Source organism: Camarhynchus parvulus, chromosome 8 (assembly GCF_901933205.1).
Source record: "Camarhynchus parvulus chromosome 8, STF_HiC, whole genome shotgun sequence".
In the NCBI taxonomy this organism is placed as follows: domain Eukaryota; kingdom Metazoa; phylum Chordata; class Aves; order Passeriformes; family Thraupidae; genus Camarhynchus; species Camarhynchus parvulus.
In genome coordinates, this window is record NC_044578.1 from 9,176,524 (window position 1) to 9,188,791 (window position 12,268).

Here is a 12,268-nt window from a genome sequence, read left to right on the forward strand (position 1 = left end):
GTGCTGCCCTGAGGGCAGGGTGTTCGGCACACATAGCCCCCGGCACACACGGAGCCGTCACGAAACACGGAGCTCCCACAGGGCCCTCAGCCCCGCCCGTCACGGTGCCGGCCCCGTCCGAGCACCGCCGCCTCAGCGGGGAGCGCGCCCCTCACTTCCCCCCCACGCACGCGCCGGGGCGGGCGGAGCGGGGCGCGTGCGCGGCGCGAGGCCGGCGCCGGGCGGGGGGGGCCGGTGCCTCAGCAGCGATGGCGGCGAGTGCCGGGATGGGCAAGGGCGGCTCTGCCTCCAGCTCCGTCTCCAGTTCCGAGCGGCACGCCCGCCTCCTCCTGGCCCAGATCAACCGGCTGCGCGCCGGACACAGCTTCTGCGACGTGCGGCTGGAGGTGGGCCCGGAGGCGTTCTCCGTGCACCGCCTGGTGCTGGCGGCCAGCAGCCCGTACTTCGCGGCGCTGTTCGCGGGCGGCATGAAGGAGTCCGGGCGGGACGTGGTGCGGATCGCGGGCGTGGAGGCGGACACCTTCCACACGCTTCTCGACTTCATCTACACAGGTGAGGGCTGGCGGAGGGGCGAGGGGCGGGTGCCCAGCGGCCGCAGGCTGGAGCGGGGCCCCGCTGTGGTTTGGTGCCCGCAGGGGTGGTGAGCATCGCGGAGCACAACGTCCAGGAGCTCATCGTCGCCGCGGACATGCTGCAGCTCACCGAGGTGGTGGAGCTCTGCTGCGAGTTCCTCAAGGGCCAGATCGACCCGCTGAACTGCATCGGCCTCTTCCAGTTCTCCGAGCAGATCGCCTGTCACGACTTGATGGAGTTCACCGAGAGCTACATCCACGCGCACTTCCTGGAGGTGCAGAGCGGGGAGGAGTTCCTGGCGCTCACCAAGGAGCAGCTCGTGAAGATCCTGCGGAGCGAGGACCTGAGCATCGAGGACGAGTACCAGGTGTTCACGGCAGCGATGCAATGGATTCTGAAGGATGTGGGGAAAAGAAAGAAATATGTTGTAGAAGTACTGGAGCCTGTTCGGTTCCCTCTGCTACCAGCACAAAGGCTGTTAAAATACATAGAAAGTAAGTGAAAGAAGGAATATCAGATGGATGTATGTGAGCAAAATATGTGTTGTTCAGAGTTACTGGACTTTGATGGACTATTCTTTACATTAATGGCATGATGAATGAAAACATTTATAGCAGCCAAGCTCTATTTTTAAAATAAGCACAGCTTACTTTAAAAACATGCTTTTGAAAATGCCTTATAAAAGTAAGCAACACTGATTTGTCTGCTGTTTTCAGAGAAGTTAGTAATTTTTCTACAATTGAACTCCTTACAGTTTGTTACTTTTCACTGTGATTTTTTTTTAATTCTGCTCATTTTATTCTTATTCTGCTTATGTTACTCTTGAAGGTATTCCAGATTTCAGTCTTCGGGTGGCCCTGCAAACTCTGTTGAAAGAATATTGTGAAGTCTCTAAGTCTCCCAAAGAGAACAAGGTCAGCAGTTTTCTGCAGGCTTCTAAAGGTCGTCCCCGGAGGAAAGCCAGGAAGTACCTTTATGCAGTAGGTTAGAATGTGGCTGTTTGAACCTTATAGAACAAATGAAGTAGTATCTCAGAATGCAGTAATGAAGGAGATACTCAAAGATTTTTTAAAAATCAAAATATATAATGATACCAAAACATTACATCATGGCTAAGTTGCCATGTTAGCAGCTTTGATTAGAATTGCACAGGAGTCCAGCATTCACGTTTTTTGTTATTGTGACATGGCATTCAAAGCCCAGATTTGCTGTTCAAAAATAATTTGCCTTGGGTGGAAAGCTGCAAATCAGCAGAGGATTTACCCAGGGCTCACTGCTGGAATGATGTATGCAAATTCACTGCACATTTTGTTCTGATTGCTGAAGTTTTCTCTGTGCAGGACACTTTGGTTCATATGGTGGGATACTTGAAAATCCAAGTTTTCAGCAAAGCTAGAGTTTTATATTGGAAGGCAACATGTTTGTTTCACTCTGTGGGCAGTAGCACCAGCTTGTACTGAGCTGTCAGTCACACACACTTGTGCCTCGCTTGTTTATTGTTCTAATACTCTATTTGTAATTCTGCAGAATTCAAATATTATAAAGTTCTCTCTTGTCTTCTGCCTTTTATTTCATGAAAAGTTTTTACATGGCTGCCAGTGTGGTTATGCAGCAAAGCTGTTGGCCGATCCTTGTATTTTACTGAAAACATGAATTCCAGTATTTTTAGTGTTGGGGTATCAGCTCAGCACAATTTCCATCATTCTTCCTTGTATGCTGGAGAAATGAAGCCACTTGGAAAAATCCAATTCCTTCTGAGTGGCGAATGGCTGTTACTGTAATATTTTTAATGGTTTAGATATAGGAGCATGAGGATGCACAGGAAGCTCTTACTTGGCCTTTCCCCTTGCTTTGCAGGTGGGTACACCCGACTGCAGGGAGGACGCTGGAGTGACAGCAGAGCCCTGAGCTGTGTGGAGCGATTTGACACCTTCAGCCACTACTGGACCACGGTATCCTCTCTCCACCAGGCCCGGAGTGGGCTGGGCGTGGCTGTGGTGGGAGGAATGGTCTATGCCATTGGAGGTAACAGCTGGAATAAGCTTTCTTTCTTACATGAATGCTAGAGAACTCATGGATGGAGACTTTCAAAAATATTCTTGTTTTAAGTGGTTTTGAGGATAATACAATTTTAGGTGTAATAACAAAGGAATTGGGGTTCCTTGATTCTCTATTGTCACTGCTCTGTGAATGCCTATTAGGGATCCTGTACTGGCACTTTTTACTAAGCTGCTCTCCCCTCATGGTGTAGCTATTCACAGGTTACCATATAGATGTGTGCAGATATACTCCAAGATGCTGGCTATTCTGGCGGCTGTGTGTACCACCGCTGATGGAATTTGTTTTCTCAGTTACAGTCTAGGAGAAGCCCATAGCATAAAAGGCAGTACCACAGGACAGACCACTTGTGCACTGCCTGCCTGGAAAGGCTTATTATGTCTGTTTGCACAAGGATGTGATGAGTAACTCTACCAGCCCATCACAAAAGAATGCATATGTAGACTGTTTTTATCACCACAGAGCTCATTCTTTGAAAACCCAGTCAGTTGTGCTGGGAGTAAAGCGTGCAGCAGCCTGGTTGTTTACCTCTATGATGTTTTCAGCAACATTTCAGGGAACTACTGATGAAAGTGGTTCCCAGTGATGATTCATATGTAATCATCATATGTAAACATCACTATGTATAAATGAAGCTTTTGCTATGTTGGCTGTTTCACCAAAAGATAAATCTTGTATTCAAATGTTGCCTGTCCTGGAAGAAGCTTGTTTCCATATCTGCAGTTCAAAAGATTGCATTTCCCCTGACTCTTCTTGCTTTTATTGTGCAGGTGAGGACAACTCGATGATTTTTGACTGTACCGAATGTTATGATCCTGTTACTAAGCAATGGACAACCGTGGCTTCCATGAACCATCCCCGTTGTGCACTGGGAGTGTGCACATGCTATGGTGCCATCTATGCTTTGGGTAGGTTGTGGAGTTTTTCTAGGTGGAGTTAAAGATGTTAATTCATAGAACTTGTAAATTGATCTTAAATACTACATCTTGGTGATGCAAATTCACAAACTTAAGTTTTGAAAAACATCTGTGTCTATAAATATTAACATATATACTACATCTCTGTGGATTAGTTATTGTATAGTTATAATTTATTTCCATTGTAGGTTGACTGCATGCTGATTTCAGAATTTATCCTGGAACAGTCCACTGTATGTCTAAAAATGCAGCTAATACACAGCTTTGTGTCATTAAATTCCTTCCTGTGTTTGCTGTTATTTGCAGGAGGCTGGGTTGGAGCAGAGATTGGCAACACAATTGAAAGATTTGATCCGGAAGAGAATAGTTGGGATGTGGTGGGAAGCATGGCTAAACCCCGTTACTGCTTTGGGTGTTGTGAAATGCAAGGTGAATATTGTTAAGTTTATATCACTAAATAGTTCCAACATCCAGTGGATTTTGAAGCTTTATGTCTCAGTCATGAATTCTTACCTTTGTCTTGTACTGAGCTGTCAGTCACACACACTTGTGCCTTGCTTTTTTGTTGTTCTAATACTCTGTTTTTAATTCTGCAGAATTCAAAGACTATAAAGTTCTCTCTTGTGTCCTGCCTTTTATCTCATGAAAAGTTTTTACATGGCTGTCAGTGTGATTATGCAGCTAGTCTTTTTGCAGTTGATTGTTCTTTCTGATACTGCTTTTATTTATCTTCCGTATTTGGGTTTGCATGTTTTTCTTTGTGACAATGTGAAGACTTGCCATAGGTTATTTTAAGACAGACATGTCTAAATACTTGACCAATAAATGTGCTTACTCAGTATTTGATCCTGGCCAGGTCAGCAGTTGAAACCTTCTGAATGAACCTTCCCCTGTACTTAATTAATTTTTGCTTTCCTCAGAGCTTCTAGTGCTCAAGCCTCAAGCTGCTCATGCAAAAGCTTTATGCATTCTACTAGTGAACAAAAGGAGGATTTTCTGTCATTCTTTAACCATCTTAATGTCAGGCTGAAACTTGTGTTGTGACAGTAAATTTTCTGTCTGCATTATGAAGCCTAAAAAAGAAGCTCTGTTTCTGCAGGTTTGATTTATGTCATTGGTGGTATCAGCAGTGAAGGAGTAGAGCTGCGTTCTGTTGAAGTCTACGACCCCATCTCCAAACGCTGGTCTGAGCTCGCTCCAATGGGCACCAGAAGAGCCTATCTTGGTGTAGCTGCTCTCAACGATTGTATCTATGCTGTGGGAGGCTGGAATGAATCCCAGGATGCACTTGCTAGTGTAGAAAGATACTCATTCGAAGAGGTAGGGCAGAGTCCCTTCTTTTCATAAATGTAGATTGCATCAGCTTTGTGTAAGATGCTATAGAGCCTGCTTCCTTTCTTTAAAAAGAAAAAGCTGGAAATTCAATTTCCTTTTCACTGCTGGCTGGGTGTCTTGAGTAAAAAACAGCTTTGGTGATCTCAGGGTCTGTCCTAAGTAGTTGTCATGGTTTAACTCTGCACAGATATACTGTAGTTCGGTAAATACTTCTTAGGGTTAAGATGAGAGGATAGATTCCCCCTCTGCAATAGAAAGCTCAATAATCTGAATAGAGAGAAAAAGCTCATTGTAAAGGTAAGAGTTACCTTTTATTGCAAAATTTGAGGATCTTCTTCTGCATCAAAATGTAGTGGTGTTTCAGCATGATTAGAAGGTTAAAAAATTTTCCAGACTGCTATTGCTCGTTTGGAAGAGTAGCTACTCTTAAAAGCAGAACATAATCCCATGTGCCATCTGTTTTGCTTTTCAAATTGAATCTAGTTTTCCTGTTTCCCCCGCCTCAAACTGTACCATGCTCTATTTTAGAGATTGACTGCATCTTGCAGTGACTCAAGAAAGGGAGGGGTGTTGTGGGCAGACAGTATGGGATCTGCTCTTTAGAGATTACCACAATTTGGACCCCTTGTGAAAGTGTTGTCATTTCTGTTTTGGTAATCCTCTGGATACTGTACACATACCACATGTAAGCCTGTGAAGTGTATACACAGTATTCTTTGTATATGTTTCAGTCTTTAAGCTTTAGAAGTTACTTCAGCAGAATCAGGGCTTGTCTTAAAGCTATTTCTTCATCTTTCACCTTTTTGTTAGGAAAAGTGGGTTGAAGTTGCATCGATGAAGATCCCAAGAGCTGGTGTTTGTGTTGTGGCTGTGAATGGACTTCTCTATGCCTCAGGAGGCAGAGCTCCCAGTCCTGATTTTGCTGCTCCAGTAACCTCTGACTCTGTTGAAGTTTATAACCCTCACATGGACAGCTGGACTGAAATTGCCAACATGATCACCAGCCGCTGCGAAGGAGGTGTAGCTGTGCTGTAAAACACAAAGGACAAAACTCATTCAAAGAATGAGTCAATTATGTCTCCTCAGATTTCCTGTTTCATTGGCCAGAAACCTCTTTTAACACAGGAGCTTCAGTGGAGAATTAGATCAGAGGGATTTTCCTGAGCAAAAGGAAAAGCCCTTCAAAGTAAATTGGCTTATCCAGTGTCTGTCTCAGGAAGTATTCTCTTAAGAGTAGGAATGCCTCTTAGAACTGGATTAAGCTCACTGAAATAAATGGTGAATTTGCCCTGTAAAAATCTGAATAAATAATTCCAACACATTAGAGACATTAATCAGGTTGTTACTGAGCTGGCACATTAGCAAGACTTGCAGTCTCGAAGTGGGTTACTGTGAACAGCAAGGAGTTACCTGTAGGTAAGATCAGATGGGTGATTTGGATGGCATTAGTTCTTTTTCTGGCAGAAAACAAGGAAGAGAAGATAACACAAAGGAAGGACTTGGTGCCTCTACTTACGACCTTGATGCATTTAAGCCTCTTTTCTCTTGCTGGACATGGTGGGCATTAAATATGAATTGGATTTTTACTTTCTGGCCACTCCACAAATTTGAGTGGTGAGTGGATGAGAATTTCCTATTCTGGAAGGTTGTCCTCACAGTTCTAATAATGCCATTCCCCTTCAGTGCTGGCTTTTCCTGTCAGTGGTGTCAGTGATGCCAGTAGAGCTCCTTTTTGTGTAAGCTCTGGTGAATTTTAAATGCAAGTGCTATTCATTAGATTGGCTGTTCTGTTTAGGACTGCTGTTAGTATAAAAACACAGGGAAAGGCTTTTGCCCCCATATTTTTTCCCCGTAGTCAAATGTGGTTTTACCCTGTGTGACACATGCTGCGACTTGGCATTGAATACTTGCTGTTCTACAAGACACACTCCTTTACCTTCACTACATCTTGTATCCTGCCTCATCCAAATTTGAGCCAATGGAGCTTTCTGTGATAGAATTAGCTGCATTTAACATTGAACTGATGATACCAGTGTGCTCTTAAGGAGTTGGTATTTAGCTCAGACACACTTAGTAAAACAGTACTACAAAGAGTTTGGAGTTATTTCTAGATTCAAGTTGTTTTTTGCACACTGTAGCTGTATTTTCAGCACAGCTATGGATGATTTGGATGGAGTCTGAAGTGAGGCTGCTTGAATTTTGATAGACAGTGTTATTCTGGATCACCAAACCACAACTGGAAAGTCACAAAACAGGAAGCCTGGCACTGTGTAGACAAAGGAGCATTCATTCTGTTTAGGTCAATATCCCCTCTGTAAAATTAACAAATTATTACATGATAAGTCCTCCAAGGTGAGTGTTGCAGATACCTTAATAATTGAGGTCCTAAAATCTAACATAAAGTTGGGCTAAAACATGCTAGATGATGGAGAGTCTGATTGTTCCATAATCTTGTGTGTGCTTTTACTTCAGAGAATTTCTTATGTGTCTGAATTAATGGTTTGATCTTGTTTAAACTGTTTTTCATAATAAAATGTATTTTCAGAACTGACTGGAATGCTCTTGAATAGGTTGCTTTCATAACTTAGTAAACTGTATTACTGCCACTTTCATATAATAGGTCATTTTTTCTTTTTATTGGAAATTGTATTTCCCACTAGAACACTAGGGAAAGATTGGTTATAAATTTTGACTATTTGAGTGGTGGAAGTAACGCACTTCTGCAGTAAAATACTCATGTATTTCTCTTCTCAATGTAAAATCACTCAAACTTCTTGGGAATCTAACTGTCTTGCCAGCTCTATTCAGCCCTTTGTGGGATGAAATTACAGGTAATATTTTAGTCTTTCTTCTTTGTATTTCAGGATCCCTCTTGGAACTGTTTGAGAAACAATACCTTAGCTGTATTTTATTTGTTTGGGAACTACCTTAGGTTTACCTCTGATCCCTACCTGTAAACTTCCTGGTTTAATGGAGCTTGAGGGAAGCTGCAGTTGTCTGAGGTTACCTTCTCCAGGTTTTGTAACTGATTCTGTTGTGTTTGAATGAAACTTTGAAGCTGGTTCATTATGGTTTCTGATCCTCAGCACCTCTTTTACCTAATGAAGCCAAAGACAGGACTCTTCTCTGGACCCATCTTAAAAGATGCCATGCCCAAGTAAGAAGGAATAGAAAAACCATTTTCATTCACAAACTCCATTTTATTTCCTTTATGTTGAAAAAGCTCTGAAATATTTTGTTTAATAGGGTACTTTCATAATTCAGCATAGAGCAACTGATACCCATAATTGCTTAATATATTTTTAACATAAAATTGTTAACAGATTGCAAAAGGGAGAGGCTGATGTACAGAGCTGCTGTTTCAGCAACATCATACAAGACGGTTCATCTCCAGGACAGGCAGGTTTCTTAAACATCTGTTCTTTGCAAAATGAACAGGTAACAAATTTTAAGGGACAACATGTGCTTTATTTGGTGTAGAACAACAATGAAGAACAGTGCTTTAACAGAACTATGAGGATTATCTGGTCCTAAGACCACATATGGATGTCATTTTCAGCTTTCTTTCTGCAACTTACACTGTACTTAAATACTTCTGATAAAAAGCTTACAAGAAATATGCCCACATCCCATTTCATAGGTTTCCTGAGGTAGTAGACACAAAAAAGAAAATCCATGTGACTTAGGTTATATCTTCCACTAAATGATGTGCTAGGAAGAATTCAGTAGAGAGAGCATATGCTTCTGTAGTGCTTTCAGAAATAGACCCATCATGGAGGGTTTGCAGGCTACCTACGAGCCCAATGGCACCTGTCCAAATGTACAGATTCTTAGGAGGGAGAAGCTACTTTCAGTCCCATTATCTGATCCCTTAGTGCCAGTACTTGAGTCCTTGTGTCACAGCATAAGTTAACAGTCCTCTAATTTAGGATTATGGCAGATCTTTATGGCTGTGTTGCACGCAGCTTCCTTTGTCAGGCAGCCCTAAATCCAGACAAAACCTAGGAACAGGTGGCTCAAATAACCTTTTTAATTTCAGTAAGCCTGAGCAGGAATTTGACCTTCCCTCTCCTGTGGCACCTTGTCAGCCATACAAAGCTTCCTCTTCAGCTTTTCCCCACTCCAGCACAGCAGCTGAATGACACATTTCAGGTGAGTGCTGACATTGGCTTGCCACTGCAAACAAACCTCACCTGTCCTTTCTTACCTGACATCACACTGAGCACTTCCTCACACAGCATCCCTGGAAGTGTCCAGGCTGGATGGGGCTTTGAGCAACCTGACCTCGTGGAAGGTGTCCCTGGGTACAGCAGGGGATGGGAATGAGATGATCTTTTAGGCCCCTTCTGACCCAAACCATTCTGTGATCCTGTGATTTTCAGCACCTCCTCTGAAAATAGGAGTGAAATAGGAGTCTTGTTCCTCCACAACACAGCAACTGAGTAGAATGTGCTTCTGCATCATTCTCTGCTACCTATTTAAACACCAAACTAGAAGTGCTTTCACCTTGTTACTGTTATTTTCCCCGCCTCAGAACATGATCACACATTACAGTCAAACCAGATGCTTTCACAGTTCAGCACAGAGTAATTCATACCCATGTCATTTTGAACCTCCATTCTAAATTCCTAGAGCAGCAACATCTCATTCAAGAGTGATTCTTTGTTCTACAGATAAGGACAGACTCGTGCTTGCCTTGGAAGTAATTGCTATTTACAATACTTCCCTCGTGAACTAGCTTCAAATCAGTTGGAAAATCATTTTGCTTCAAGAATAAGCATCTTGATCCCTGCCATCATATGACTTCTAAGCACAAATCAGTCTTTATTTCTCCTGGAACTCCATACAAATACCTTATTAGCAGACAACAGCTTCTCCTTACGAATTTATTAATTTATGTTCTGCTGTTTTTTCTGTCATCACTTTGCTCCCCTTCTAAGAAAGCTTTCAGTGCCACAGTGGCCAACAGGGATGATATCATCACCACTGTTCCCACTACCCTCAGTATTTTGAACCACCTGGGGTAAGTAGGAAGAAGGGAAATGTCATAATGCAGCGCTATCCCTAAGGCCACCGTGAGCATGAGTGCTCCCTGAGTGACATCTTTGAAAAGCAAGGCTTGGCAGGCAAGCAGAGCAGGAACTGTGCTGTTGGCCAGGTTCAGCCAGTCTGGCTTGGCTGGGCTGTTTTCTGGGAGGGCAAAGCCCCACCTCATGCCCCCCAGGAAGGAGGCTGTGGCAGCTCCATAGGTGACCTGAGCAAAGGCCAGCTCTGGGCAGTAGGAGCCCTGCGAGGCCATGGCCAGCGGCACGGCCACAAAGGGAATCAGTCCCCCCAGGCTCAGGTAAAGGGCTGGCTTGGGACAATCCTTCAGTGATCCCGGGCTCTCCTGTGATTGTTCCTCAGATTCTGCAGGGGTTTTCTTCTTGGAGACAGGGAGAGAGGTGTGGAAAGGCCGGAGCTGGGCTGTGTAACCTGCTGCTGGTTGGAGGCTCAGAGGTGTGCAGAGAGGCCGTGCATCCCTCTGCAGCTGGAGGAGGGCCAAGGAGGAGCAGCTTGTCTTGTTCCTGCCATGGAGCAGCACACTGGCACCAGGTAACTTCTGCAGCTGCAAGCACAAAACTTGTTCTCAACACTGCACAGTGCAGGCTTACAGACCTGCAGGTAACTAAACTACCTCCTGTATATTGTACCAAGTGGTTTTCCAGCTCAGGTCACACTACAGCTGTCTTTGCTTTTGAATTTCAAGTGGTTTTAACCAAACTAATGAAGGCACCCAATGCAGCTGATGAAGAGAAACTGGGCTCTCCAGAGTACACAAGCAAAGCTTACTCAGTGCCCACCTATCCCTCCCCACACATTCTCTAGGCAGTTTGAAGATATATCAGTCCTTTTCAGAGTAAAATATAAAGTAGTTCCATATAGAAGCAGGATAAGGTCACCCCAGAAATCAGCTACTGTCCCCTCACTACTCCCATCAAGAAGTGATAGGAAAAAAATACATTGAGACAATAAATCTCAAAAAGCTATTCTAAATCTGAGCTAAATCTCAAAAAGCAAAGCTATTTTATAAAAGAAATAGCTTTGCCTAAAAGTGCTGTAGAAACGATGAACTATTCCAGAAAAGCTGAATGACACACTCCAACTTGGAAGCCACCTTTTTTCCAAAGCTGCAGTCCTATCTTTTGCTATTTTATTTAAAATAAAATCAGCAAAAAAAGCCTTCAGTAACTTACTTTGAAAGGTGTGTTGAAGCAGCATCGTTGTATGAGAGGAAACATGTTTGTTTTCTCAATGTCCTAAAACAGAAAAATTCAGAAGAAGGTCTGAAACCAATGAATCACTGAGTTGGTCTGATGCTCAAAGTTCAGTCACAGTCTACAATTATCAAATGCAAGAGTCTTACAGGTATATATTTAAAGAAATATGTATATATACATATATATATATATATATATATATATATATGCATATTACATATGTATTCAATCAGTACTTCCCCAGTGCAGAATGCTTCGTTTCAAGCAGCTCTATGAACGGAAATTCTAAAGTTGTATTAACTGTTGCAAGAACAATTGCTAGTTAAAAAACTGAGTATCAGGGGACAGGTGATGACTTCCCGTTCATGGATCATTCCCTCTTCAACGGATAAATGGCTTCACAAAGCTTGCAAAGGAGCATTTCCTCATGCGCGGGAAAAGCGAACATTAATAAAAAGAGGAGCAGAAAAGCCATCCCATGCAAGCTGTGGGTGAGCTTCCCCCGGGTACGACACTCACCCGGGGAACGTGGGCGGCTCGCCCCGGATTTGGCTCCGCAGTTCCCGGTCCTGCTGCGCCGGGAGAGAAAGCGCGGCTCCGGCAGCCAAACTGCCTGCTGGAGGGCGAAGGGAGTGGAGAATAAGCGTATCCTGCAGAGGGGGGGCGCCCTGCCCACCGGGGACCGGGCAAGACTCAGCGGGCGCTGCCACCGCGCCGGGCCCGCCAGCTGTGGCGGCTTCCGGTGCTCCCATAAGCGCTCCGGCGGCGCCCGGTGCTTAGCGCTACTGGTCCGGGCGGGAACTGGCGCGGCCCATCGTATTCCTCCGGGCCGAGGAAGGCCCACCGAGCCGATACCGGGGGCAGCAGTGCCGGTCACTCTCAGCCCGAGGGCCGTGGTCGGTCTGGCAGAGGAGCGACATGCTCCTCTCCTGCCCGTGAGACAGAACCTCTCCTGGGGAGCAGTGCGGCCATTCCTGCTTTCTGGCTTCCGGCATCACAGCATCGGACAAGCCTTTCAAAGGCGGACTACGAATCCCAGCCCACCCTGCGGCGCGCTGCTCGCCTATCTGCACGGCGGACATGTCCGGTAGTCTTCTGGGACTCGTAGTCTGCGGCTGCTTCCGA

General features: G+C 44.5%; 2 protein-coding genes across 2 annotated transcripts; one reads left to right on the forward strand and one right to left on the reverse strand.

The window, feature by feature from the left end:
• The first annotated feature begins 216 nt into the window (after window positions 1-216).
• IPP (intracisternal A particle-promoted polypeptide) lies at window positions 217-7,434 on the forward strand. Its single transcript, XM_030953777.1, has 8 exons — window positions 217-552; window positions 636-1,067; window positions 1,402-1,557; window positions 2,431-2,598; window positions 3,402-3,539; window positions 3,855-3,977; window positions 4,648-4,868; window positions 5,694-7,434. The coding sequence occupies exons 1-8, from the start codon at window positions 249-251 to the stop codon at window positions 5,916-5,918; spliced, it is 1,767 nt and encodes a 588-aa protein (XP_030809637.1). The 5' UTR covers window positions 217-248; the 3' UTR covers window positions 5,919-7,434.
• A 678-nt stretch (window positions 7,435-8,112) lies between these two features.
• On the reverse strand, window positions 8,113-12,104 carry TMEM69 (transmembrane protein 69). The gene is made up of 3 exons (XM_030953778.1): window positions 11,663-12,104; window positions 11,120-11,182; window positions 8,113-10,491 (listed from the first exon to the last, which is right to left on the reverse strand). The coding sequence occupies exons 2-3, from the start codon at window positions 11,162-11,164 to the stop codon at window positions 9,778-9,780; spliced, it is 759 nt and encodes a 252-aa protein (XP_030809638.1). The 5' UTR covers window positions 11,165-11,182; window positions 11,663-12,104; the 3' UTR covers window positions 8,113-9,777.
• Between the last annotated feature and the right edge of the window lie 164 nt (window positions 12,105-12,268).

Excerpts from the sequence above, each read along its gene's own strand:
- TMEM69 (XM_030953778.1), bottom strand. The coding sequence starts at position 11,164 with ATGTTTCCTCTCATACAACGATGCTGCTTCAACACACCTTTCAAA. Across the intron at positions 10,492-11,119 it reads GCTTCAACACACCTTTCAAA|CTGCAGAAGTTACCTGGTGC; the intron begins GTAAGTTACTGA and ends TTGTGCTTGCAG.
- IPP (XM_030953777.1), top strand. The coding sequence starts at position 249 with ATGGCGGCGAGTGCCGGGATGGGCAAGGGCGGCTCTGCCTCCAGCTCC. Across the intron at positions 1,068-1,401 it reads GCTGTTAAAATACATAGAAA|GTATTCCAGATTTCAGTCTT; the intron begins GTAAGTGAAAGA and ends TTACTCTTGAAG. Across the intron at positions 1,558-2,430 it reads GAAGTACCTTTATGCAGTAG|GTGGGTACACCCGACTGCAG; the intron begins GTTAGAATGTGG and ends CTTGCTTTGCAG.